The sequence below is a fragment of the Bos indicus genome, chromosome 16, assembly GCF_029378745.1.
Source record: "Bos indicus isolate NIAB-ARS_2022 breed Sahiwal x Tharparkar chromosome 16, NIAB-ARS_B.indTharparkar_mat_pri_1.0, whole genome shotgun sequence".
Taxonomy (NCBI): Eukaryota; Metazoa; Chordata; class Mammalia; order Artiodactyla; family Bovidae; genus Bos; species Bos indicus.
Window position 1 is genome coordinate 51396245 of NC_091775.1, and position 27452 is coordinate 51423696.

The 27452-nt window shown below is 56.1% G+C and overlaps 1 protein-coding gene across 2 annotated transcripts in view; it reads right to left on the reverse strand.

Annotated features, from left to right (window-relative positions):
* Positions 1-327: 327 nt before the first annotated feature.
* The window catches only part of PRKCZ (protein kinase C zeta), a 99804-nt gene continuing 72679 nt past the window's right edge, over positions 328-27452 (reverse strand). Inside the window, exons 5-18 of one of the 2 annotated variants that reach the window (XM_019976638.2) lie at positions 26886-26971; positions 21008-21139; positions 20349-20430; positions 18858-18910; positions 17651-17839; positions 14627-14724; positions 7129-7215; positions 5624-5759; positions 5350-5437; positions 4142-4261; positions 3229-3308; positions 2795-2884; positions 908-1023; positions 328-715 (exon numbers count right to left, since the gene is read on the reverse strand). In XM_019976638.2, the coding sequence (XP_019832197.1) occupies positions 628-715; positions 908-1023; positions 2795-2884; positions 3229-3308; positions 4142-4261; positions 5350-5437; positions 5624-5759; positions 7129-7215; positions 14627-14724; positions 17651-17839; positions 18858-18910; positions 20349-20430; positions 21008-21139; positions 26886-26971 (1445 nt within the window). In that variant the 3' untranslated portion in view covers positions 328-627. Of the gene's footprint in view, positions 716-907; positions 1024-2794; positions 2885-3228; positions 3309-4141; positions 4262-5349; positions 5438-5623; positions 5760-7128; positions 7216-14626; positions 14725-17650; positions 17840-18857; positions 18911-20348; positions 20431-20591; positions 20611-21007; positions 21140-26885; positions 26972-27452 lie in introns of those variants that run through there. The other variant, XM_070768358.1, reaches the window with a different exon arrangement.

A 27452-nucleotide genomic window follows, 5' to 3' on the forward strand; every position in this document is an offset into this window, starting at 1 on the left:
TTGCGGGTGCTTTGGTGAGCCTTGTTTTAGAACCTCTATGACCCAATTTTCCTGGTCAGTCTAAGGCCCGGGTTGGGACCGATGGAGCCCACCTGGTGAAGGTGTAACCTGGGCGTCAGACCACAGGAACTGCTGACATGCTCGGTATGAAAATACTTGTTAAATATTAACAACAGGAACTTACCAGGATTTAGAAAATGTTCCGAATTTGTATAAACTCCACTGCGCAGGCACTTACACTCCGGCCATGCCTCCTCCGCGTGGGCCGCGCCTGCGACTCTGGGCGGGTGCCCCCCGCGGAAAAAAGGCATCAGAGGGAAGCGCCAGCATCAGAGGGACACTTTATTCCTCGGGACATTACAGGCCAACTCCAGGTGGAGCAGGTCAGTTCTGCTTCTGTGGAAAGTGTGCACCTTCGAAGTTGGGGGCAGTTTCTCCCTCGGACACGGTCACGTGGCCCCTGCGGCGCAGGCGCGAGAAGCAAGTTCCTCTGGGCCTGAGGCCCATGGGCCGCACGGGGAGGCTGTTCTGCCCTGGGCACCGGCCCACGCCCGGCCCCGCATGCATGCGCAGGGGTCAGGGCCAGGGCCAGGGCCGTCCACGCGTCCACAACGAGAGCGCGGCGCCTCATACGGACTCCTCAGTGGACAGCAGCAGTGGGTTGATGTACTCGAACCCTTCAAACTCCGACTGGTCGATCCTCTTGATTACGTCCCTGTGGCGCAGGACAGAGGAGGCTTGGTGGGCGTGTTCGAGACCTGGCCCTGTCTCGCCCCGCAGCTAAGGACGCCCCACCCCTGCATGGGACTCCTCCCCAACAAAGTTCAGGACGCCCTGCCTCCACCTGGGATACTTCCTCCCCGCCCCTGCAGCTCGACACCCTGCCCCACCGTGGTGCAGGCCTTACTCGTCGTCAGGGGTCAGCTGCACCGGCTCGCTGGTGAACTGCGTATCGAAGTTGTCCAGGCCATAGTCGTCTGTGATCTGCGGCTGGAAGGGCGGGAGGGCCTGCTTCTTCCCCAGCTGCAGGAAGATATACGGTCAGAGCCACTTGCGCCGTCTTGGCGCTTTGCAAACTCAAACCACAGAATCAAACAGAAGAAAGGGTGCTTAAGTATATACGGCTCGTTTGATGGCCATTTGTTTTTCTCTAAAGTGTAGCAGAAATTTCTGCCAAAGTCAGAAAAACTCTACTTGAGCTGAAAAGTGCTGGCAGCACAGACCATGAGAGACATACCCCATGCCATCGAGGGCCTGCAACCCCACTCCTTAAACCAAAGGAGGCTGGTTTAGGGAGTTTTAATCTTGGAACCCCGGTGGTAAGAGAGCTGGGGCTTGGTAGGGATACCTATGTTCCACTGGGACCCCTCCTCCCGAGAAGCCTTAAACGGCCATTTCTAGTATTCTAGACTAGTATTCCTAATCCCAAAGGGATGCACGTCTCATCTTGGGGGTTGAGACATAGTGGTGTCTGGAGAGGGTAGAGTCACGTGGAGGAGGTAGAGCAACTCAAGAGTGGTTCCAATCACCGAGGGGGGCGGGCATGGGCCCCCAGGTTCATATACTCTTTACCTCTTCTCCCCTCCCTCCACCAAGTGTGTGCTGCACACAGGTGCTGGGCCAGGCCTGCTCCTCAGACCTCAGATAGAGCCACACTGAGGCATGGAGATCCCTGCCCGGAGGGACCGTCCCAGTCAGAAGGGAAGCTGGAGCCAGAGGACAGGCAGGAGCCAGTCCTCCAGTTGGACCACTGTACTCTCACAGCCGGGACAGCTTGATTCAGGGGGTGGATGACCCCGGCCTTTCAGGACTGGCTGCTGCCTTCCCTTGGAGGGTCCTGAGTGAGCCAGCCTGGAAACCCCTGCCTGGGTGGGGCCTCCACGTGACCAGGTTGGAGACATGGAACTGTCCCAAGGTCCCTGTAGGGAGAGAGCTCCAGCCAAGTCAGAAATAAGCCTCCAGTCCACTTCAGCTCACCCTGTCTTTGCATTGTGGGGCCAGGGCCCTTAGGAACACCACTTATGGCAACAAAAGCAAACTGGGCCTGGAAGGTTGAAACAGGTCCTATAAGTTTGGGGGATTTGGGAAGCTGAACACACAAGTTCTGCTAATGAAGTTGGTGCAGGAAATGAGAATGTCACAGAGATGAATCCCCCAGTCCCGCCCGGTAGTGTCAGGGCTGAGGCCAGCACACCCAGGCCACCTGGAGAGGCACACCTATCTCTCTCACCCAGGGGATGCAGGAGGGGGGTGCGGAACAGAGGGGATGGGTGGACCCCACTGGCAGAAGGGGGCTACCAGTGTGTGTATGTGCATGCATGCAGGTGCCCACACACCCATGTGCACACTGCGATCCCAGGGCCCCGGGTGGCAGCACTGGGGGTGGGAGAAGGCCCAGACCCAGAAGGTTGAGTCCCCAGGACTGGGTGGGTCAAGGGCCACTGTAGGGGGAGGGGCCACAGCGCACCTAGGTGTCTAGTTGGGACTAGCTAGATGGTTAAGTGGAAGTATCTGTGAGCTGACTCAGGGCGTGGACATGGAGCTCAATCAATGGGTGTATGGCTGTGCTCATCCACCCAAACACACCCCCACAGGACACCCAGCACAGCATGAATTGGACACCCCAGCAAGGCTGCTCTCAGGACCTTCAGGAAGCACTGCCACCAGGGCCTTGTCACAGCCCGCCTCCTTGTTCTCAATCAGTGTTTCCCAATGCACCCCCATTTCCACCCATCCTGCCCCCTGGAGGCCCCTGCCCCCCAGGGAGGTGGGTATCAGGTTCCAACCACTTTACCAGGTCCCAGTCTATACTGCGGAAGAAGGCGTGAGACTTGATATCAGAAAATCCAGTCTGCGGCCGGCAGCCAAGCCTCTCCTTGGGGTCCTGGGGGGTCAGAGTTCAAATGAGGACAAGTCAGCACAGAGTAGGGCAGCCCTACTCAGTAGCGGGTGTTAAACAGCATCAGCAAACCATCCATGGCCGGCCCCCGACCCAGGTGAAACTGCTTCCTCCCAACAGGTTAAGCTCCTTCAGGAAATGCCTCCTTGGCATAGTATCTCCTCATTATCTTTTGTCAAGTGTGAATAAGCAGCCATAGGACCACCAAGGAAGGAAGCAGAGTCACACCCACGTCCAGCACTGAACTAGCAGACCAGGTGGTAAAGCCTCAACCCCAGTAGCTGAGGAAGGGCTGCAGCCATGGCCGCTGGGGTGCCACAGGGGCGTACCTTGTTTAAAAATCCTTTCAACACGTGGGAGGCCTTGACGGACAGGAACCGGGGGATCCGGATGGGCTTCTCCAGGATGACTGCAGGACCGGAGGAGAGAGTTGTTCCTTCTGCTGCCCCTCCTCCAGCTCCCCCTCCCCACCCCCAGCCTGTCAGCTCTTCCCAGCAGCCTGCAAGGTACTGGGAACCTTTTCCGGGAGAGAGGGTCGCAGCAGTCACGGTGGCCTGGGCCTCTTCCTGCACCCCAGCAGGGTCTCCAAGCCTCAGAGGCCCTGGTGCCCATAATCAGGCATGCTCATGATCAGGGATGAACCAACGGCAGCTCAGCTGGTCCTGTCTTCCCACGTCCACAGGCGCAAGACAACACTGGGACACCTTCCCCATCCACAGGCACAAGAGGGCACTGTGGGACAGCCTCCCCAGGTCCACAGGCACAAGAGGGCACTATGGGACAGCCTCCCCATGTCCACAGGCACAAGAGGGCACTATGGGACAGCCTCCCCACGTCCACAGGCGCAGGAGGGCACTGTGGGGACAGCCTCCCCACGTCCACAGGCGCAGGAGGGCACTGTGGGGACAGCCTGGGTCAACATCCTGGGGGCAGTCAGTTCTGCTCCAGGGGCCCAGATGGCAAGGAGCTGAGGCTGAGCACAGCCCCCGCTGGGACTCAGGTGCACACCGGAGGTGGGGAGAAGGGGGCCTGGACTAAATCAGGACAGATTCTTTCTCATGGATGTGAAAAAGCAGTATCCTCCTGCCCACCATGCTTTGCTCCCTGAGAGCCAGTAGTGGACAGGTGGCCCCACCTAGTCTATGGCAGCCACAGCAACCAGTCAGGAGACTCTTTCACCCCCACTTCTAAAAGGGGAAAACACACAGGGCATGGAGGGAATAGGACATATGGCCCACGCACCTTGGAAAAGGTAGTCTTCAGTGTTCATGTCGGGGTTGTCAGTGATGATGTCGAAGGGGGAGCGGCCTGCCATCATCTCGAACATCAGCACGCCCAGCGCCCACCAGTCCACGCTGAACCCTGAGGGAGAGCCAGGCTGGTCAGGCCAGGATTCTCCATTTGTGCTATCCAGTCACAGGCAACAGCTGTGACCTGGGCCTGGACCACAGCTGAGGCTGGGTGTCCCCAGCATCTCCAGGTGGCCTGGCCTCCACTCTGTCCACCGTCTTGGCGGTTGTAAAGCTGTCTTCATGTGAAGGAAGCCCAGGGACAGCCAGCCGCCCCCGATGTCCAAAGGTGTGAAGCTCTGTCACACAGAGGACCCCCATCCTGGGAGGGCTATAGACTCTGCTCTGGACCATGGCTGCTGTCCATCCTCCTTGTTTGGTTATTAAGTGACTTCAATTGTACTGGCCTCCCGGGTGCCCAGGGATCTGAGGGGGAAGAGAACCTGCCCACCCTGCTACCCCCCAATTTCAATGGCAAAGAAAATATGTGGAACTATTTGAAAGAGTACTTGTGATGGGAAAACAGCAGAACCCAAAAATACAAGGGGTGTGCACACACAGACACGTATGTACATATGTTCTGATCTCATTTTCATTTCACACCCAGAGGAGGGTGTGGATGTACTCCAGTGTCACAGGGGCTGTGGGTGGTTCTGGTGGGTTTGGGGAACCCACACTCGTGGGCGGCACCAGTGGCTTGGGACCCCTGCTTGGGGCCTGTCTTTGCATTGTCTTCTTCCCAAGCCTTTTGGGCTCCATGACCAGAGGGATCCTGTCCAGTGACCTCCCCAGGGGACACTCAGGTGGACACATGGGACAACAGCTGGGACTGAGGCCAGGTGATGACCTGGGGCTGGACAAAGTAAGGGTGTGTGTTTTAGTGGAATTTGGTCAGGAAACCCTCTTCCTGGCAGCTGGGCCCGCTCCCCAGAGACCCTGGTTAGGACCCCGGCAGGGTTAGCCCCACTAGGATTGCCTCCTTCCCTCTGTGCTCCATCACAGAGTCTCCGGCAGAGGCAGCTCCCAGGGCTCAGGGTGTCCTGGTCCACTTCCGACTCAGATCCAAGTCCCTGGGCAAAGGAGGGTCTCAGGGCGTGGGGTGTCTGGGTGTCCTGGTCCACTCCAGCCTCAGAGCTGAGTGCCTGTCCCACCCGTGCTCACCATACTCTTCTCCGCGCAGGATTTCAGGGGCGATGTAGTTCGGGGTTCCGCAGAAAGTGCTTGTTGTATCACCAGGGCCCAGGCCTTCCTGTGGGGACAAAGCCAATTACCAGGAGGGAGGGCACCCCCAGACACGCCCCCACTAGTGGGAGAATGCAGAGGACTGTGGTCATGTGGAGGTGCCGGAGACCAGGCATGGGTGAGATGGTGCGGACGCCAGGCTGGCCATGACTCTGGGAGGCGGGCGGGTAGGAGCAGTGGGCGGGATGCTCACCTTGCACATGCCATAGTCCGTCAGCTTGATGTGGCCATCGGCGTCAAGGAGGACATTGTCCAGCTTCAGGTCCCGGTAGATAATCCCTCTCTCGTGCAGGAAGTTGAGTGCGATACAAATTTCAGCAGCATAGAACCTGGGGAAGGGGCAACACCTGTCATCAGCAGAGATAACCCAACCAGTAACCTGGACAGGAGGACACAAGACCTTGGAATTCTCTACTGATGAGCTCATGGGCCAATAGGACTGGGCAAGACACACGTGGGCCCACAGGACCGGGAAAGACAGGCAGCATCCCTATGGTCAGGGAGACACAACCCAAACCTACCATGAGACACCACCTCACACCTACCAAGACAGCCACTATACAACAGGCCCCCCATCCCTTCGAACAGAAAATGACAAGGGCTGGCAAGGATGTGGAGAAACTGCAACCCTCATGCACTGCTGGTTGGGATGTAAAATGGTGCAGCTGCTGTGGAAAATAGCTTGGAAGGTCCTCAGAACATTAAAAATAGAATTATCATGTGACCCAGCAATTCCACTTCTGTGAATAACTCGAAAGAATTGAAAACAGGGGCTCAAATGGGTATTTGTACCCCCTTGTTCACAGCAGTACTATTCACAGTAGCTAAATCATGGAAGCAACCCAAGTGTTCGTCAAAAGATGAGGATAAAATGTGGCCCATTCCTGTGATAGAATAGGATCCAGCCTTGGAAAGGGAGGAGGTGCCGACACTGACACCTGCTCCAATGTAGATGGACCTTAGGACATGACACGGAGTGAAACAAACCAGATGCAGGAGGATGCATCCTATGTGATTCCACTTCTCTGAGGTCCCTGGAGGAGTCAGAGTCACAGAGACAAAGTAGGAGTGTGTGGGTTGAGGGAGGGGATGTGGAATGAGTGTTTTATGGGGACAGAGCTTCGGTCCAGGAAGAGGAGAAAGTCCTGGCAATGAAAGTCCTGGAGACGAAAGTCCTGGAGATGGTGTTGGGCATGGCTGCACAGCAATGTGAATGTGCCTGATGCCACTGGCTGTGCACTTAAAAATGGTTGAGGTGGGAATTTTATGTTATGCATATTTTTCCACAATTAAAAAAGGAGAACATGAGCATGTGGGGTTCTTGATTTATTACTTGCCTCTCCCCAAAAAGGACCTATGGTGACTCACAGTGCCACGTGGAATTATTTTTAAGTGAGGAAATGAGGAAAAGGGAAAAAAGTATGGGAAAACAGGAAAGAGATGTGTATGGGGTGGAAATAAATGCCCCACCCACCTGTGAGGTCGAGGCTGCAGGGGGGAGGGGGTGGCCAATGTGGTCAGTGTCCCTGAGAATCATTTAATAACAAAGATCATCCTGCTGAGGCCGGATGGCATCACTGCGTACACTGAGCGCCGAGGGTCAGGACCAAGGCCGGGTCACTCCCAGGACCCTCCAGGCTGTGGCCTGGCCTCCCCTGCCCCTCCCCCCACCCCCGTGCCTGCCCCAGCTGCACCCACCTGGCGTGCTCCTCGGGCAGCTTCCTCTGCCTCTGCATGTGGAACATGAGGTCGCCCCCGTTGACGTACTCGATGACCAGGAACAACCTGCAGGATACACAGGCTAGGGTTACCCTTGTCCTGAGAGGCCCAGGCAGGCGGCGACCAGACCATCCAACTCTGGGGTCAGTGGCAGGAGCCCCTCAGCTCTGATCCTGATGAAATAAAACTTGGGAGAGAAACTCTTGTCGACCACTCATGTCATTCAACACAGTTATTTACTCTCCCAATGATGCCTTTAGAGGGCTTCCCTGGTGGCTTAGATGGTAAAGAATCCACCTGCAATGTGGGTGACCTGGGTTCGATCCCTGGGTTGGGAAGATCTCCTGGAGAAAAGAACTGCTTCCCACTCTAGTATTCTGACCCGGAGAATTCCATGGACAGAAGAGCCTGGCAAGCTACAGTCCACGGGGCTGCAAAGAGTCAGACACGACTGAGTGACTTTCACTTTTCACTTTCAATGATGCCTGGCCTGCCTTTGGAGTAAAAATGTAAAAATAAAGCAGGGCTGGTGGCCGGGGGCTCACTGGGGCTGGGAGGGCACTATGTGGCTGGTTGCTATGGAAGGCCTCCCCAGGGAGCAGAGGCCTGGATGGTGCGTAGGAAGAGGTGGAGGAGGGCAAAGCTGAGGGACCACCCTGCAAGGAGAGGGGCCCAGCTCAGCTGGAGAAGCCAGAAGGGCGGGTGCACCAGCTGGGGGACATCAGTGACCCTCTGGCCACTGTCTGGGTGGACCTGGGGCAGGGAGATGGGTAGGCTGAAGGAGACGAGGTGCTCAGCCTCCTGGTGTAGCTGGCCTGGAGGGCCTGAGGCAGAGCCCACAAAATGGCCAGTGGGGTAAGCAGTCAGGAGGGGAAGGGCTGGGTGGAACCATGGGAGGGTCCCATGCACCCCTCCTGTGGGACCCACCCCAAGATGCGGGTCCAGAGTAAGAGGGTCCAACACGCTGACTTGGCCACTGGGAATCTGCAATGCTAAGGGCCTCCCAGAGGAGGGTGGGGCTGCTGGCTGGAGGGGCCTGTGATTGACAGGCCTCTAGGAGGGTGGGGCAGCAGGGTGGGTGGGGGTGCTGGTGGGAGGGCCCTGTGATTGACAGGCCTCTAGGAGGGTGGGGGTGCTGGTGGGAGAGGCCTGTGATTGACAGGCCCATTCTCTGGAGGCAGGCAGGGCTCTTCAGGTCCCTAAACAATTTACCTTGTGGTTTCTTTCCTTGATAGGATCCTCCTCACATTTAATAAGGTTCTATTTTCAAAATTAAATTCACACACGAATTCCCTGAAATGCCCTGCTGAGGCCAGCTTGTGGATTTTTAGGTAACAGTTCCTCTGGGTATGGAGAGGGGCGGCTTTCAGAGAGTCGAGAGCACAGAGGGAGCCCTTCTGAGCACTGGCAGCCCGTCTGCATCACCGGTGCGATGATGGCGATGCCCAACACGTGGAGCATGTGAACAAGCTACAGACCGCCTACCAAGCCTGTGATCACATATTTACACAAGAAACAATTCCTAAACGCACACAGCAGACATGGAGACTGAGGACTGAGTACTGGGGGAGCAGCCAGAGCTTTCCATGTGGTCCTGCAGGGCGGGACGGCTCTCATGCTTGGAGAGGGCCCAGTGACCCTGACCCTGACACTGGGCGGTCTGCACTGTAGCTAAGTTTTACTCACACGTTTGCCTGTGGCTGCTTTCACGCTACAACAGAGGTGAGAGACGGAAAAGGCTTGCCGATGTGGCACAAACAGGACAAGGATGGCTGCACAGCCCCCACAGACCTTTGCGCGCTGTTCCAACATGTGTGCACGTTGAACCCTGGCAGCCACCCTGGGCGAAACGTGCAGGTGCTCAAGCCCTGGGGAGAGGCCCAAGGCCTCGCCACTAAAAAACAAGAGCGTTTATTCAGAACACTGTGACTTCAAAGAACAGGACGAGATTTGCCACGGTGATCAGGGATGGCGCTGCCCCAGGAGACGTGTCCACCCTACGTGGATATTCCCCAGGGAATGGACGGTGGCCGCCCACATGGACAGAAAGAAGTGCCATCTTGGAGCTGGTGACAGACACCAACATGAGGCCTCGGGGAGCAGAAGAGATGTTTAAAACCCGAGAAAAGTAGCAGCAATGGTGGCTTCCTCTCTGGATCTGGAGGAAAGCCTATAACAGGGGTTTCACAGAAGCCATGTGACTGCAGTGGACACGGAGGCACACTTGGCTGGTCTGTGACTGCCACCTGGGGCCCCGGGGCTCAGGTAAGTCGCTGATCAAGGAATTCATTTAATCCGCAACACTGATCAGCTGTAACAACAGGGCAGAGTGGGTTTTTTGTTTTTCTTATTTTTTTGGCCATGCCATGTGGCACATGGGTCCCCAGTTCCCTAATATTTTTTTCCTTTTACAGATAAACATTAACACTACTTTTGACATTAAAAAAAAAATGTATCCTGGAGTCTAGTTGACTTACGATGTCGTCTTAGTTTAGGTGTACTACCTTCAACATTTCTGTGGAGCAAACCCCTCAGGAGCCACCAGGGGCTGATTCACTCCGATGATGACGCTTCAAGTGACTCCGATAAGCTGGCTGCTGTGACAAACACCCCAATGTCCATGGCCGAGCACAGCCAAGGGCCCGTCTCCGGGCTCAACTGGCTCTGCCCGTGAGCCCCAGATTGCATGGCTTGGTTGGCACGTGTGTGATGCCAGGACAGGAAAGAAGCCTCCCCCAGGGCCGAGACAGCAGGTCACGTTTCCTTAGTACTTAACTAAATGTACAGAATATAGTAAAAACTCACAGAACAGGATTAATCAAGAGCTGGAGACAGAAAGGGGCGTAAACACCACAGTCCACTCCTGGGCCAGAGACCAGGGCAGGAGCCAGGCTGCAGAGTGGGGGCCAGAGATGCTACCCACCTGACCCCTCACCCAGGATAAACCTGGAATGCCGGCCCCTCTGAGGGCTGAGGTGCCAGGGGGCAGGAGGGGACCACCTGAGCGCTTTCCTCATCTCAGGGCCAAGTCAGCCCAGCCTCCCTCCCCTATAGGGTAGATTACCAGCCTCACTCAGAGGGGACCCAGATGACACGGGACAGTGCTGAGATCAAGAGTAATGCCACCAGCATCTGACCACACCCACTCCCCAACCCGTGTCTGTCGATAAGGCTTTACTGGAACACTGCCTGCGTCCGTCTGCACCCCAGTGAGTAGCTGTCATAGAGACCATGTGGCCCTCAAAGGTGATGCTACTATCTGGTCTTCTGAGAAAAAGTGCTGATCCCCGGTATAAAAAAATAGTAAGAACACAGTTCTCACAACTCTCACAAAATGTCAGGTGCTGTTCTAAGCACACCTGTGTATGAAACTTAACCCAAGAACTTCATGGTAGGTTCTAGGGGTTTTCTTATTTTAGACAGGTACATTGAGATGCTGGGAGGTCAAGTAATTTTCCCAGGACTACAGGTACTGTCTATGAGATCCGATACTGGGTGGCTTGGAGGAATCCAGAACCCACACCTGGAGCCCCACTTCCAGGTATAAACCCCCCAACCACAGGGTGGCCACCCCCGTCCCCCTGAAGCTAGGGGACAGAAGAAAGGAACAGAGGAAGCAGACAAGGGCCTGGGCTTCTGATAATGAAGGACAGACAAAAAAGGAGGTCAAAAGCCAAAGGGGCATCTCAGGATGGACCAGGCTTGTTCCCAAAGAAAACACAGATCAGAAACGCTTGGCAACCCCTGGACCCACATGGTCAGAACCTGGTCCCTGACTCAGAAGGATGCTCACATGATCCTGCTTGCTCACTGTGAGCAAGCAGACCAGACAGAGACCACAGCTCAGGGACAGATACTGACAGGAAATTGATGACACCGGCCCAGAGAAACCTCCTTCTGGATGAGAGGACAAACAAGCCTCCAGCTCCCCGTAAAGGACGTGTGCCCACCACACCACCCAACACATGTCCGAGTTCCAGGGCGAGTGCGACTGGGCTGAGTCCAGCTCAAATGCAGGTGCCCTCACATGTGAAGGATGCCTGGAACATGAAACGCACGTTCACAGGAGACATGCCTGATGATGAAATCAGGCAAAGTAGGAGAGACCAAAACAGCGGAGCAGCTGCAGAAGGACACTGAGGATATCACTACCTAGAAAATGTGAAAAGTACAGCGAGCAAAACTGGGCAGCAGGGAAGCCACCTTCTGAAATGCCCTTCTCCCCACGTGCGCCCTCATGCTGAGACCCTAGCCCATGGGGTCGGGGCTGCACGTGGACCATTTCAGGGGATCTGCATGGAGAACAGAGGCTGACGTGGCTCCGCCCACACCCGCTGTCACTCAGCACCCCGCTTTCTATTCTGAGTTTAAATTATGACAGGAACAAATGCTCTACCTTTTGAAAGTACTATGACTCATGCTCCTAGGGAGGGGGCACCTGGCCTCTCAAGGTCAAAGCTGATTCCTCTCGGGGTCACAGCCTCTTGTGCAGGTTCTTGCATCGCAGCCGCTGGTGTGTCCTGTGAGTGCTTCCGCCATCTCCAGGGCCCCCAGGAACCAGTTCTCCCCAACCCCCATCAGGAGTAGGTGATCAGGCTGGACCCTGTGTCTGCTCACTGCAGACCCACCTGCTCCTCTTCTGATAACTGCTCATAAGAAGCTGGGTCTTATTCGCCAGGTTTTTGCTGCTGGGAGCCCACGGGCACAGCTCTGCTTGAGCAGGTGTCCACCGTTTGGCAGCACTGCAAGGACTCAGTGGGCCCCTGGCTCCACAGCAGGCGCTCGGGGGCAGACAACTCATGAGGAGCCTGGAGGAGGTGGTGCAGCAGCCAGCAGGTGCCCCGGCCACATCCCCACAGCCGTGCTGAATGCCGTAGGCCTTGCTGCCCCCTGCAGTGTCCACTCTGGTCTGTGTGGGGGTCCTGGTGGCTGCACTTGTCAGATGCTTTCTCTGGGGGGGTTCTATGTCAACAATGCCATCCACAGACTTGCAAAGGAGGTCTGCCCCGTGCAGACCCCTCCCGGCCCCCCAGCCAGCTCTGCACTGGGCATCTGTCCATCCCAAGGTCCCCATCAGCCAACATGTGCAGGACCTGGAACTCCTGTGGGCACGTCATGACCTCTTACTATTTTCTCATTAATCAGACAGTCAAGCAAACTCTGACATACGCTCACTGTGCCTCTTTACCGAGAATATGGCTGCACTTAGAGAATCATCCTTTAACACTATGACTGCCCATGAGGTGCCAGGATCAACCAACTGCTCAAAGCATGCCTGGCCCAGTTCTTAGGGAGTTCATACTGAGGGGCTGGGTCCAAGAAGGCACCGAGAAACAGCCTGGGAAAGACACCTGCCCCAACCATCCAGGTTTCAGGTGCTTCTAGAGGTTACTGCCGGGCTCTGTACCGTTGGGCTTCCCTGGTGGCTCAGAGGTCAAAGCGTCTGTCTGCAATGCGGGAGATCTGGGTTCGATCCCTGGGTCGGGAAAATCCCCTAGAGAAGGAAATGGCAACCCACTCCAGTATTCTTGCCTGGAGAATCCCATGGACAGAAGAGCCTGGTAGGCTACAGTCCACGGGGTCGTAAAGAGTCGGGCACAACTGAGCAACTTCACTTTCACTTTCTGTAATGTTAGAGGCAAGGAAACTAGATACAGACGATAACTGCTCCAGGGTGCCTCCCAGCTATGGTGCTGAAGGCTCTATATGAGTCTTCTCACGGCGGTCTGGAAAGGCAGTATCATGCGTGCCTGTATCGTGGGGATCACACAGGAGTGATCCTAACTTTAATGCACCTGGGAGCATGTGAACTGGAGGGTTGCCAGGGCGTGAGCTCAGAGGGTGCCATGCTCCCAGCAACAAAGCTGTAAGTGAGGCTGAAATATCTGACCCCTGTCTGTCCACACTCTTCATGTTCCATGTAGTAAAGTTAACAGAACATCACAGTGAAACCCGTTTTAGAATCCATTTAGAAAGAGTGAAGTCAGGAGCACTCCCTCTCTAGGGTCTGTCCCATATCCCAGAGACCGGTCAGGGCCAAACAGAGGCGTGGAGAGTACACCAGACACAAGTCCCAGGCTCTCCATGCACCCTGGGCCGGGGAAGAAGAGGTGAGGAAAGGGCTGCGCGGCAAAGATGGACAGACTGGGATGGAGCCTGGTCGCAGGGCCTCATCCACACGCCTAGGAGCCTGGATGTTTCCCAGAAACAACTGGGAAAGTGGTCAGAAGTCTCAGATCCGTGTTTTCAAACACGGCTCGGTTTCTGCATGGGGGAAGTGACAACCTGGTGCCCCAGGGACCGGATGCCCCGAGAGGCTGTGGCCAGGATTCAAGGGGAGGAAACAGAGGTGGCTGAGACCCTCTCAGGAGGCAGAATCACTGAGCTTGGGGACAGGGCTGGGGGACATCTGCAGACCCGGGGAAAGGCCAGTTCTGTGGGAACAGGGGGTTGGAGATGGGGGAGGTGAGGGGGCACACGGGGGCGGGGGTGACTCACTGCTCGTTACAGGGGACCCTGAGCAGAGACAGTGAGCACAGTGGGGCTGAGACCGCCCTGCTACACGCCGACTCCAGTGGAGTCACTGGCTCCCTGCGCTGATGCGAACCCTCCCCAAATGGTGAGCTTGCCTCACGCGATCACGCTGCAGAAACACTGCATCTGCCCTGGACACCTGCTGCTTACTGGGAGCCTGGGATTTGGCATGTGTTAGGTAGAGGTGCCTACATGACTCACCCCAGGTTTCACGATTCCTTTCAGAGGAATTCAAGGAGTCCCGTGGGACCCCATGCGGAGGGACTCCGGCCAGTGCACGCTTGGGTTCCTCCCAACTTTACCTCGAGCATCTTTGCCTTTTGCCAATTTTGCTTTATACCCTTTCCCGGAAGTAAGTCTCAGTCTTGAATTCAACATTGTGTTAAGTCCTGTGAGTTCTCCTAAGTCACTGAACCTGTGGGTGGGCCCTGAGGACTCTGACCCAGAACACAGTACTTTTTCAAATAAAACAAATTGTGTAAGTTCAAGTCATCTGGCCAAGAAAATTCCAAATTGAGTATATGCTGAATGTCATAGACCAGTAGTTCCAACCATTTTAAAGCAGAAATCTAACACATACAAAGCTTTTAAGTGAAGGTCCTGGTGTTTATTACTTTACTGCACTATCAGTGAGACCCACAAGTACAGAGACAGACCTCCCACTCACAGGGCCATACCAGCATCCAATCCCACACTTGTATCCCATACAGTGGGATGTGCTCAATAAATATTTTGCAAATAGAATCAAAGAATTTAGCTTCATTTGTATGAAATTCAAGTCATATGACACCAGCTGAGAACAAAGTTAAGTGATGAACCAAAAAGCTTCGACACTTGCAAACGGGAGGGCCCCACAGATAAGAGCGGAAACCTCACGCCAACTCAGCCTCTCCGCAGTTCAGACTAGAGAGCAGCAGAATCCCAGAAACACCCCTTATCTTACCGACTTGTTGTCTGGAAGCAGGAGTGTAAGCCGACCAAGAAAGGGTTGCTGGATGCCTGCTCAAACACGTGCTTCTCTGTCTGTACCCAGTCAATATCCTGAAATAGAAGCCAGGGAGTGTGAGTACTTCACAGACATCCTGGGGAAGGGGAGGCAAGAGAGGAACTCTGCCAACTCTGCTTGAGGGGAGACAACGCAGAGAGGAAAGAAAACTCCCACTGAGACATTCTCCATCCCCACCACTGTCCCCGTTACCATCTGCCACCTTCACTGTCATCACCATCATCCTCACCACCACCACCACCACCACCATCACCCTCACCACCACCGCCCTGACCACCATCTCCATCCCCACCAGCATCACCACCACAATCACCAACTCTATTACCATCAGGATCATGACTCATCAGTTATCACCATTTCTACCAAAGCACCACTAAAGCCACCATCACCAGCTGTGAGCTGGCCTCATGTGTTGCCCATGGTGCCGTGGAAGGTTCATATTATCATCTCCACTGAAGACGGGAGGAACAGAGAGTGGAGGATTCCCCACACCCCACACTCATCTCCCAAGCACCAGCTCCCACAATCGGACTGTCTCCCTCACAGTCCACGCTGAAACCTGGAGAAAAGTCAGCTTGACAGTCCCAGCTTTGGTTCCATTCCAACCGGAGAAAGAGCTGCATGAGGCCCAGGCCCCCATATTCCCTAAGTTAAACCCCTTCTTTCAGGGAAAGTGAGAGGGAATGAGATGTGTTCAGAGTAGCCTGCCTTCCCCCAAGGAATTTGGGAAAAATTAGCAAACTCTCAGTGAGCACACATTTGGAGGGCCAAAGATCATCTGGGTTCCTCATCCTAGGCTGGGTCTTGATCCCTCTGACCTCTATACCCCACGAAGAGATGCTCTGGGAGGAATGGCTTCATCTAACCAGCCCTACCCAGCCCAGCTCTGCTTGCTCATGTGATGGCCACCTGGCATCTCCACTCAGAGTCTCAAATGCAGAGCCAGCCTTAAACACAGCCCTCAACCGTCCCTGTCTGTTCTCTAAGGCACCTGGCCACCCAGGTGCTCAGGAAGGAAACCTCAGTGGGTGCACGATACCCCCTCCCCCACATGGAGGCCAAACCGCCCCCACCCCTGGTCTGCCTTCCTCCCGCCTGCTGGACTCCCCAGGCTGTTGTAACAAAATGCCACAGAGTGCTGGGCTTTAACACTCCAGATTGCATCCTCTCGTTGCTTTGAGGCAGAAGCCTGAGCTCAGGTGTGGGCAGGGCCACGCTCTCTCCCAGGTGCCCACGGAGGGTCGTTCCTGCACCTCCAGGGGTCTCTGGCTCCTCTCTACCTCCCTCTTAACAGCTTCACTGTGTCTTTCCTTCTTTCTGTCTCAAATTTTCCCCTGCTTTTCTCTAAAAGGACATTTGTCCCTGGATTTAGGGCCCCTCCAGATAATCTAGAATGACCATCCCAGGATCCGTAATCACTTCTTGCCAAATAAGGTCCTGCTCACAGGTTCCAGGGATCAGATGCGGGCCACTCCTCAGTCCATCGACCAGGACCCAGGCCCGGGGCCACAGGATGGCAGAGTCTCACAAATGCACACAGCTGGCCCCTCTGCCAACTCCTAGTGTCTCATTCTCCTGAGACCACCTCAAAGTCCAGGCTCCAGCCCTGGCCCTGGCTATGTGATGATGCCAGGATCAACCACAGCAGTAACCCTCCCTGGAGACCTCTCCTCTCAGCATTCTAGAAAGTGCCCCACCCCCAAAGACACCATCAATCCTCCAGCCAGCTGTGCACTGGGCGGGGACTTGGAATCACCTTGCAGGGCTGTGACCAGCAGTGAAGACGCTGGGCCCCACACCTCCCCGAGGCTCCGCTTCCTCAGCTGAGAGGTAGGTTGCACCAGCTCAGTTGTGAGCTTAGCACCAGGGGCTGGCGGCCAGCTGGGCGGTGTGTGCACTGCCAAATGCACTTGCTGGGAGGGCAGGTGGGGACATGGTGAAGCCCTGGCTCTGCCCTCTGAGCTGCAAGCCTGGGCAGCCCTGCCGTGGCCCCCACTCCACGTGTATCAAGTCGTCTCACAGTGACATCATCATTGCTCCCTCTGAAGTCACTCTGCTTCTAAGGGACGTAACCCCCATTCAGGGGTCAAAGAATAGATCAAAAGTACACAGAGCCAAGAAGCCCATGAAAAGGTGCTGAATGCCTGTCAAAGCCACTAAACACCCGCTAGGACAGCAATAATCAAAAAAGAGAACACAGCCAGTATCGGCAAGAATGGGCAGAAGTGGGCCCTCGTGGCAGAACACAGCCAGTATCGACAAGAACGGGCAGAAGCGGGCCCTCGTGCATTGCTGGTGGGAATGTAAAATGACACAGGGGAAGACGGTTCAGTTGTTCCTCAGAGCGAAACACAAGATGACCCTACGACCTGGCAGTCCCCTCCCAGGTGAACACCCAGAGGAGTAAAAACAGGGACTCAGCTGCACAGACGTTTACGGCAGCCGGAAATGGAGACAAGCCATGTGCTCATCAGGGACGGACACACACGCCAAACGGGGCCTGTCCGTAATACAGAACACAGCTGAGGCCTAGAAGAGACGGAGGTGTGCCGCGCCTCGATACACTTGGGTGGACCATGAGAACGAGATGCTCCGTCAGAGAAGCCAGACACAGAAGGTCCCACAGCGCATGGTTTACATCCATTTACATGTAGCGTCCAGAACAGGCAAATGCACAGAGACAGAAGTGGCCGGGCGGCTGTGGGGCTGGAAGAGACCGGGGAAAGACTGCTCATGGGAGGAAACGTCGCGGGCTGGGCGGTAGCCATGGTTACCCAATACCGTGAATGTGCTAAAAGTCACTAAACTGTACACTGGAAAGCGGTAAAAGCGCACATTCTGTTCTGTGCGCGTACTTGCACGCAGAGGAGCAGACAGGGAGGCCTGGTGTGCTGCAGGCCGTGTGTCGCAGAGCTGGACACAACTTGGCAACTGAACAAGTGGGAACAGATGCAGTCTCACCTCATCGTCATGGACCAGCTCCTTCTTTACCACCTTCATGGCGTAGACCTGGTCGTTCTTCTTCAGCCGCACCAGCAGGACCTTGGCGTAGCTCCCGCGCCCGATGACCCTGATCAGGTCGAAGTCCTGCAGCCCGAGCCCCTGAGATATCTTGATCCCGTCCATCCCGTCGATGACTGGCTTGAGGTCCTGATGGGGGTGGACAAGATACGAGGAAGCGGGAAGGGACTCATCATCCCCCATGCCCTCCCCACCCAGGAGCAGGCCCCTAGAGCTTCTGATGGAAGGAGCAGAGATCCAGGAGCCATCACCAGTCACAGGTGGCCCCTCTGTGAGCCAGGAGGGATGCTCAGGGCCAGCCTGCCCTGACTGCTGAGGAAGTGACCATGGGCTCACACACCCCAGGGCCATTGGTGCTGGGATCAGCTCACCTGGCCCTCCCCAGGGGGCACAAAGCATAACCTGCTAATGCCTCGGGAGACCCGCCACAGCAAGCGTCACTAGAAGCGACCGTCGATGGCAGGGAAAGGCCACGTGCGCCCCTCCTGAGGACTCTCTGAAGAGGGTTCTGTACTGGAGGAAAGGTAACTGAGTGCTCCTGACTCATTCCAGACACAGACGACCAGGAGAAAGAGCTCAAGTCCAGAGGGGACAAGGACCTTGGGAAAGGTGTGGCCTCCCCAGGTGCTGCGAGGAGGTTCAGTGGATGGAAGCTCCTGCTGGAACCGCCCTCGCACGGGACCAAACTTCTCAGAGCCTCATTTATCACCCAGAGTCAAACTGTGCTGTTGTGGTTGGTAATATAAAGTCCCTACTTGTTCAAGGGCCCCATTCCTGGCGCGGAGCTCCTAACCCCAGGGGGTTCCGGGTGCAGAGAGCCAGCAAAATGTCCCTTTGTCATGTTAACGAACCGCCTCGAGGGAAGCCTCTAGGTCACCTGAGGGTATGGCTGGTTGCCAGGGGAACCAGTCCTGGGATTAGAGGGTCAGTCCCACCTCCTGTCCGGCAATTGCCTCTGTGCTAAATGTCTCTTAAGACTTTGCAGACCTGTGACCCTGACGCCTTGGTGTATGCAATCCCTGATGCCCACCAGGCCGCGTCTCCCCGGAGACTCGTAGTTCACCTTTAAGTTCCCACAGTGGCCCCAGAAATGAGCTGACGGACCTCTATAACAGAGACAGACACCGACGAGCCACTTTCTACTCACCTCAGCATCATCTTTAATGTTGTCATGTTTCCGGGTTGAAGAAATATAAGCAACTGGTGAAGAGGAAGGAAAAAGGTGGGGGGGGGTCACAGGCATCATCAGGGATGTGGCCCAGGACCCAGGGACCCCATGGCCTCTGGCCCTCTGTGGACACGCAGTGCCGGGCCAGGCCAGGCCCCCTGCTGCTCAGGGGGCAGGCCTGGAGCAGCTGCTTCTGCCCCAACTAGAGACTCGGGAGAACAGTTTCTAGAGCCCACCCCCACCTGCCGACTCTCAGCTTCTGGGGCTGAGGCCTGGGAATCTGCATTTGTGACAACTTTCCCTCATGGTTCTTCTAGAAGTTAGCGGGCAGAAGGGTTTGATGTCGAGCCTTCCAGTCTCTGTTCTCAGCGTGTGCAGATGGGTGGGTAGACAGGTGGGCAGGTGGATGGATCGTGGGTGGATGGTGTGTGGATGGTGGGGGTGGATGGTGGGTGGGTGGATGTGTGTGGATGGTGGGTGGGTGGATGTGTGTGGATGGTGGGGGTGGGTGGAGAGTGAGTGGAAGTGTGTGTGGGGATGGTGGGGGTGGGTGGTGGGTGGATGTGTGTGGATGGTGGATGTGTGTGGATGGTGGGTAGGTGGACGTGTGGGGGTAGATTGTAGGTGGACGTGTGCGGATGGTGGGTGGGTGGACGTGTGTGGGTGGTGGGGGTGGGTGGTGGTTGGACGTGTGGGGGTGGATGGCAGGTGGAGTATGTGGATGGTGGGTGGGTGGACAGTGAGTAGACGTGTGCGGATGGTGGGGGCGGATGGTGGGTGGATGTGTGTGGATGGTGGGGGTGGGTGGAGAGTGAGTGGACATGTGTGGATGGTGGGGGTGGATGGTGGGTGGATGTGTGTGGATGGTGGGGGTGGGTGGAGAGTGAGTGGACGTGTGTGGATGTGGGTGGACAGGTGGGTGGTGCGTGGGAGTCTCCTTTACATAAGGTGCTGTACTGCTTTGTGCTCTGTGGCCTCACATCACCCCTCGGGAAGGAACAAGTGTTTATCGAGTGAGGCCTAGGCTCTCGTACACCCTTGTGACTATGCACAGAACTGCAGAAGCTCAGAGCAGGGCCAAGGGTCAAAATGGAATCAAAATTGCTCTCTGAATGCTTCTTAGCATAAAAAAAAAAAAAAAAATTCTGTACAACCAAAAAAAACAAACCTACTGAAACCCAAGAACTATGCAATACTGAGCATGGCAGACCTTTCCAGAGACGAGTATCTGTGGTGGCCACTGCATTAGAGCCTCATAGAACTCCCGAGGTTGGAACAGAGGGAACCCCAGCCCCAACCCCGACTCCCATGGGCAGCAGCACAGAGATGTGGGCGCCCAGGGCAGGCCAGCCTGCCCACTCCTGCTCTGGAGAGGCCGCCCCAGCCCTGCAGCGAGCGGCCATGCTCACAGGCTCTGTGGGAGAGAGGAGGATCTAGAAAGGGTTCTGGGGGTGGGAGCAGCAGCCCTACTTCCATCGCTCTCCTCGGAGGGAAGGTCCACGTCGTCGCTCTTGTCGTCCACTGCAGGCTCCTGGGAAGGCATGACGGAATCCTGCAAAGACACAGGCCGAGTGACCAGGCAGCACCACACGGGGCTTCTGGAGACACTGCATGACCGGGACTCACCTGTCACATACACTGTGACGTCACAACACACGTCATTCACCTGTTACAGCATCGCCCTGAACATGGCAAGATGAGTACTGAAATTACCTGCGTTTCCACAGGCGGAGGTGGCCGCTTAGCCTTCAGGCTCCACTCTTCTAGCAGGCGCTTATAAAATGTGTCTTTTCACATAGTAACACTTAGTCCTGTCAGCCCTGCCCTCATCACACAGCGGCCGCAGTCAGGCCCTGGCTCCAGCTTCCACGGCTGACATCACAATTGAGGCAGCTCCCTATTGGTGGACCCTGGGGCCCCAGTAATGCTGGGGGACTCCTGGGGCTTGAGAACAGGCCCCGACCCAACTGCTGACCCGAGCCGTCACTCTGCAGCCCCTATGTCACCCCCTCTTCTCGTCTTGTGGGTAGCAGGGATGGGGTTAGCATCCCAGCTGGGCAGGGGGAGGCCGAGGGTCCCCAGGGACAGCAGTGTGGACTGCACCCCAGCCGGCCGAGGTGTCCACTCACCATATGCCTGCTGCAGGTCAGTGGGACGAGCACGTAGCAGCGCTTATGAACCAGCAGTTTGCAGTGGATGCACCTGTAGCCCTGCCTCGCGAGGCCCCATATCCTCTCGCTGCACTGGCCGCAGTACGCTCTCTGTGTGGACAAGAACAGGCACCGTCAGCCAGGCCCAGTGGCCCCGTGGTTCCCCCACACCAAGGGGACATGCTGCCCTGTAACAACACGCAGCCGGGCCTGTGCCCCCATTGTCCCTCCACACTGAGGGGACATGCAGCCAGGCCAGAAAGAGGCCTCTTCATACCTGGTACCAGGCCCCACCCAGGCCTAGTAGCCCTGACTCAGGTCTGTCCCAAGGTTGGGGGAACCAAGGCCCCGAGGGGCTGGGGCTATGCTCCCATAGGACCTTGTGGGCAGATAACGAGACCTCTCCGTGGGCAGGGCCTCCTTGCCTGCAAGACCTGCAGCGGGGTTGCAAATCCAGCCTGGCTGTGCTCAGAACAGCCGAGGGGCCCCGCCTGAGTGAAGTGACCCAGGTGAGAAGGTCATGGGGGAGCCTGACCACTGCATGACCCTCGTCCAAACCCACATGACCCCTGCATGACGAACACAGAGGCGACCATGCCTAGCAACTGAATGCATCTGGATTCTGAACCACTCTAGGGCTCCATGCGATTCAGTTCAGTTCAGTTGTTCAGTTGTGTCCAATTCTTTGTGACCCCATGGGCTGTAGCATCCCAGGCTTCCCTGTCCATCACCAACTCCTGGAGCTTGCTCAAATTCATGTCCATTGAATCAGTGATGCCATCCAACTATCTTATCCTCTGTCATCCCCTTCTTCTCCTGCCTTCAGTCTTGCCCAGCATCAGGATCTTTTCCAATGAGTCAGTTCTTTGCATCAGGTGGCCAAGGTATTGGAGTATCAGCATCAGTCCTTCCAATGAATATTCAGGAAATCCTAAAGGATTTCCTTTAGGATTGACTGGTTGGATCTCCTTGCTGTCCAAGGGACTCTCAAGAGTCTTTACCACCACAGTGCCTTTGAGTGTCTGAGTGTCTCCTGCAGAGTACAGGTCAGCAGTGGCCTGCGGCAGGGGCAGGGACTCTGGGTGCAGCAGACCTGGGTGTGGTATAAGCCCTCTTGGAGGAGGTCGCCATTAACCCCGCCACAGAGCCGTCAGAACTTACATAGGACTGGGGAAACAGACTCTTGGAGGGCACAAACAAAACCTTGTGCACTCCAGGACCCAGGAGAAAGGAGCAGTGACCCCACAAGAGACTGACCCAGACTTGCCTCCGAGTGTCCCTTCTAGTACTGCTCCACCCTTGTATTTTTCTCAGCATTTCAAAAAGACTTTAAATGGTCAATCTTTGTTCCTCTTGGTTATAAAGGCTTGAGATTCATGATCATGATTGGCTCGTTTGGTGAGAATTTTGTAACTTTTGGAAGTCATAAAACGCAAAGATGAGTGTGTCCAGTAGTGGGGTCACCCGCCTACCACTTGGAGCCCAAGTCGTCTCCTTGGTTACACGGTGTCCGTACGTTGGCAGGCTCCCACTTACTTCTGTTGCAGCCATATCCCATTTACATGTTTTAGCCTCTTTTGTTACATTTAACAAATTTCTTTACTTCAAGAAAGTTTCAAATTACTCCTGGAGAACAGAAAGGATGCACTGTACCGGTACTGACCAGAGCAAATCTTCCCCAAGAGTGGGCCAAGGGTGCAGGACCAGCTACTGGCAGCCAGTGGGCACAAGGAGCTCATTTCCCCCCAGGAAGGAGCCTCTCCCCCACACAGAGCACACACATCTCAGTCACAGCCACATGGCCAGCACCTGGGATGGTGCCCAGCACACAGTGGGAGCCCAGTAAAGCTCTGCTGAAGACAAGTCCATGCATGCACACACACACATGCACACACACCACTGCTCACAATTTCAGGAAAAGAAGCATGTACCCAAGTCCCCCACGCTGCTGGAGTTGTCCCGACCCAAGGAGGCAACCACAGGTGATGGGGCTCCCTCTGGGCATGGCCCAAGAGACAGTGATGGCTGCGAAGGCCAGATGGGAGGCCAGCCACAGGGTCACTCCTCCTGAGAGCTCTGACTCTGGCCAGTCCAGTTTAATACTGGCACTGGCGCCTCCACCCAGAAGGGTGACTGCTCATGAGCAAATCCAGGATTCAAGGAGGGAGTGTCAAGCCCGAGACTGCTCTCACCCCTGTTTCCAGCCCGTCAGCATTCATGGAACCATTAAAAAAAGTCACGTCTTTGGGACTTCCCTGGCAGTCTAAGAATCTATCTTGCAATGCAGCGGACACAGGTTCAATCCCTGGTCAGGGAACCAAGATCCCGTAAGCTGTGTGGAATAGCCAAAAAGGAGTAGTAATAATAAATAAAAATAAGTATAAAACATAAAAAAATAATTGATTAATTAAATCATAAAAATAATAACAAAAATGAAGCTTCATCTCTCAGAAAATCATGTGAATTAACAGACTAATGGGTGAAAGTATTTTTCAGTCTGTCTCACGTGCTGCTCGGCTGGCCCCCTGCTCATGTTTTCAGTCATCAACCTCTGGGGCTGCTCTTACGTGGTCACATTGACTGCAGAGTTGTGCAGTTGTGACAGAGACTGCATGGCCCACAAAGCCTGAAACATTTACTCTCTGGCCCTTTGCAGGGGAGGTTTCCTCAGTTCGAAAAGCCCAGGAGAAATCCTCGACCAGCACAGCCAGCCCTGCTGGTGTCTTTACCCGGGTCTCCCCGCCCGCCTCTCACTCCATACTGTCCCTCCCCGCAGGACTCTCTCCTCATAATAAAAGCTGCAGTTCCTGAACCGTCTACCCAGCCAGTCCTGCTGCACAGGCGGCCCATGTGCCATTAGCAGACACCCCTCCAGTTGTCCCAGGATGGGAAGAAGGCATCTACAGTGCCGAGGCTCAAACCCCTGCACTGGGGGGTTAAGGGCAGGGTTTCTCAGCACAGGGAGGGTGACAGTGATGTGGCCACTCCTCTAGGATGGACTCACTGCAGGGACAGCAGGACAGGGCACCTTAGAGCCACTGAGCTTTTCCCCAACTGCTTTCCAGAAAGCAGGGGTCTGGGTCTGCACCCCCAGAAGTACGAGGACTGTCACTGTGTAAACAGCAGCCCGGGGCACTGGCAGGTCTGAACGTCCTGCGTTTCTCTGGTCACCAACAAGGTCAGGGTGCCTGCATTCATGTGCAGTGACCACTCTTGTTCTAACTGACCACTCACACCCTTGCCCAACTTCTGACTTGGGCATTTAGCAAAAGGCCAGAACTCTTTGGTACTAAACACATTTACTGTCTTGATCTCTTATTCCAGGTTCCGCTACAAACATCTTCCCTGTGTGTGTTTCGTGTTCAACGTTTGTAGGCTGCAGATGCCTGGCAAGCGATTATGGCTGAGTCTGAAGACCACTCCCCCCGTTCCCCCCTGCCAGGCTTCTCTTGAGACCTGCAGCACTTCTAGGTTTTGATTCTATTTTTCTGTGTGTGTGTGTGGCACTGCCAGGCTTGTGGGATCTCAGTTCTGAACCAGGCCACGCCAGTGAACACCTTCCCTGATGATCTGCCCCGACTCACTCTGCCATGAACCCAGCCCTGGACAGCCCCTCCCTGCTGACTCACACTCAACCAGTATCTCCCTTGGATGGACTGGATGACCCTCCACCCTTACAGGAGACACTCACGCCCTGGGTCCCAGGCCAGGTTCTGATCGCCAGTCCTGTCCCAGAGATTGGGGGTCCCCGTTGGCCCCTCGTGCTCCCTGTTCTGGGGTGGATGCTGCACCCCCCTCTTCTCTCTGCAAGTCCCTGGCTGAGCCTCTCTCTCTGCTCGAGATCAGTTGTGTCCAGTGAAGGGAGCTCCGCCCTGGGAAGCTGACAGCCCTTGCTTTCGTCCTTAGGTCACCAGCAAAGATGGAGAGACGTGACCTCCTTCGCTGGCTCGTCCTTGTGAGCCCTGTTGACCCCGCAGAGCCAGGTGTGCAGCTCCTGAGACATGTGGAATGACTGCCCAGCGAACACAGGTGGATGGTATGGCCTCCAGAGGTGGAGTCTGGGGACCCCAGGTGGGAAACCAGCCTGGGGATGAACAGCGACACGCCCACTTCCCCACCTGTGAAGAGCCAGCTCCCGAAAGGCTGGGGGTATCAGGGTTGGCTCCCCCCTTGGCCTCCTGGTGTTTGTTAGAAGCTTGTCGGTGCTTGGGGGACAGCAGATGGGAGAGGACTAGAGTGGCCACCCTCACCCCAAATTCCTGCTCTTCCTTAGAGAGGAAAAGCTTTGCCCACAATTTTGGGGAGGGGGTGTGGCAGGAGGAGTGCCAGGCTCTGCACCTGACGAATAGAGAAATGAGTTTTCCTCCTAGAACCTGTAGGCAGGAGAGGCCAGGCCCCTCTGAGCAGTCTTGCCAAGTGGGTGGGCTTCATCGTGGGCCAGTGAGTCACTTTGTCAAGCAGGGCGTGAGTGGTTCCCTGAGGTCCTTCAGGGCGGCCTGGCCCATCTGCCTGAGACCATCTATGGCCAGAACCTAGCTGGTGCCCAAAGGCACAGGAGAGAAGCTGTCTGACCACAGGCTGGTCAGTCATCTGTTTCTTAACATGGGAGGGCAGGCAGTGGTACCTCGTGTCATCGGGGCTGGAAGTTTCGATTTCTCCAGGTTTCATCTTGTCTGTCTGGGTGCTTCACCGCAGTCTCACGTCCACACCCATCGGGTGGCCCGTCATCCCTGCAGCCCCCGCCCTCTGTCCACGCTCAGTGATGCCCAGCCTTCCCACGTTATCCGACGCCCCAAGGACCTCGTGTCCTCTTGTCATTGTTGGAGGAACCAGGGCCCCCTCCTTCCCGACAGACACGCTTCATTCCTCGCTCACTCCTGACACAGCCCCGGGGCCCCTTGGCTGACTTCCCTCCAGTCGTTCATCACAGTGAACGGCACCCGCCACGCTGTGTGTGCCTACTCGTGCCAGGTGCAGGGGCCAGCCTCCAGGGCAGGGTGCCAGCACACGTGGGGCCCCAGGTCAGCAGGTGCTCGGCTGCTGTATGGGACTCAGCGGTGTCCCTCAAATTCATGTCCACCCATAAATGAGGTCAGATTGGGTCCTTGTCATGATGGGCATCCCGGAGGTGAGGAGTCGGGGGTGGGGGTGGGGTGCAGAGACAGGAGGTGGCAGAGGCAGGAGGGCTGTGCTCCCAGCCCAGGGCCTCCGAGGATGCCAGTGACCCTAGAAGCTACACAGAGGCAGGAGGGACTCTCCCTGAGAGCAGCTGGGCCCTGAGAGCAGTCCTCGTTTTGGACTTCAAACACCAGACCGACCTGCTAAGCACCTAGCCTGGGGCGCTCTGTGTGGGGAGCCCTGAGGCAGGCGGTCTTCAGCCACAGGGCCTCTGCAGGCACCTCCCTTTCCACGTGGCAACAGGACAATGACCACGTGAGCCCCGTGGTCTCTACAGGACACAGGGCAGCGTGAGGAGAAATACCATACGTGTAGCTATAAAGCCTTTGGAGTGAGCCGGGCAGTGGGGCCAGGGGCTGGAGGGCCGTTATCGGGCCTTGGGCTTCACAGGACACCCTTGAGACCAGCAGGGGACACTGTGTGGTAACACATGCATCCTGGTTACGGGACAAATCCAGGGTCCCTTCTGAATGTCCATGGAGTCCCAGTGCCAGGACTGGGGTCATGTGATGGGACACGGTACCTGGAAGGGGGTCATGTGACAGGGACACACAGGTCACATTTGTCAGAAAAGACCTGAGCTGGCGCCTTGCCGGCTCAGGGAGCTCATGAAGGGCTTGTGGCCATCCAGGGCTGAGTGTGGAGCAGAGCCCAGCATCTCCCCCTGGGGGGGACTCACCCTGTTAAAGCGCTTGGCCTGGAAGAGGTGGCCGTTGGCGCGGTACAGCTTCCGCCATCTTCTGGCTCCACGGCGGTAGATGGATTCTGGAGAGAACATGAGAAGAGCGTAAAGAAATGGCCTTGGTGCTGCGAGCCCAGCTCTACCACACGGTGGGTGGTGGGGACAGGCCGCCAGTCCAGGCGGCCCGGGGCGGTGGCCGAGGAGCTGAGACGCCAGCACCCTCGCAGCTATTCCACACCACCAGGTGGGGAGATGGTGCCCCGGACGACCCACAAGGACGGCCGTCTGCAGGGGCTCAGGCTGTGAGGCCACTGGGGCCTGTGTGCCCCCATGGGCTTCCTGTCCACTCCCTTCCCTCCGGGCGTGAAAACCAGGTCCCGTTCCAAATGGGAACTGGCTCCATGGGAGCCAAGGGTTCTCCAGACCTTTACATTCAATTGTCCAGGGAGGGACCCTGGCCGCTGGGAAGTCCACGGTCAGCCCAAGGCAGGCGTCCAGCCAGCACCGCCCCCCTCCCCCAGCTCCCCTTTAAGAACAAACCTAGGGGCAGAAACAAAGCAAAAC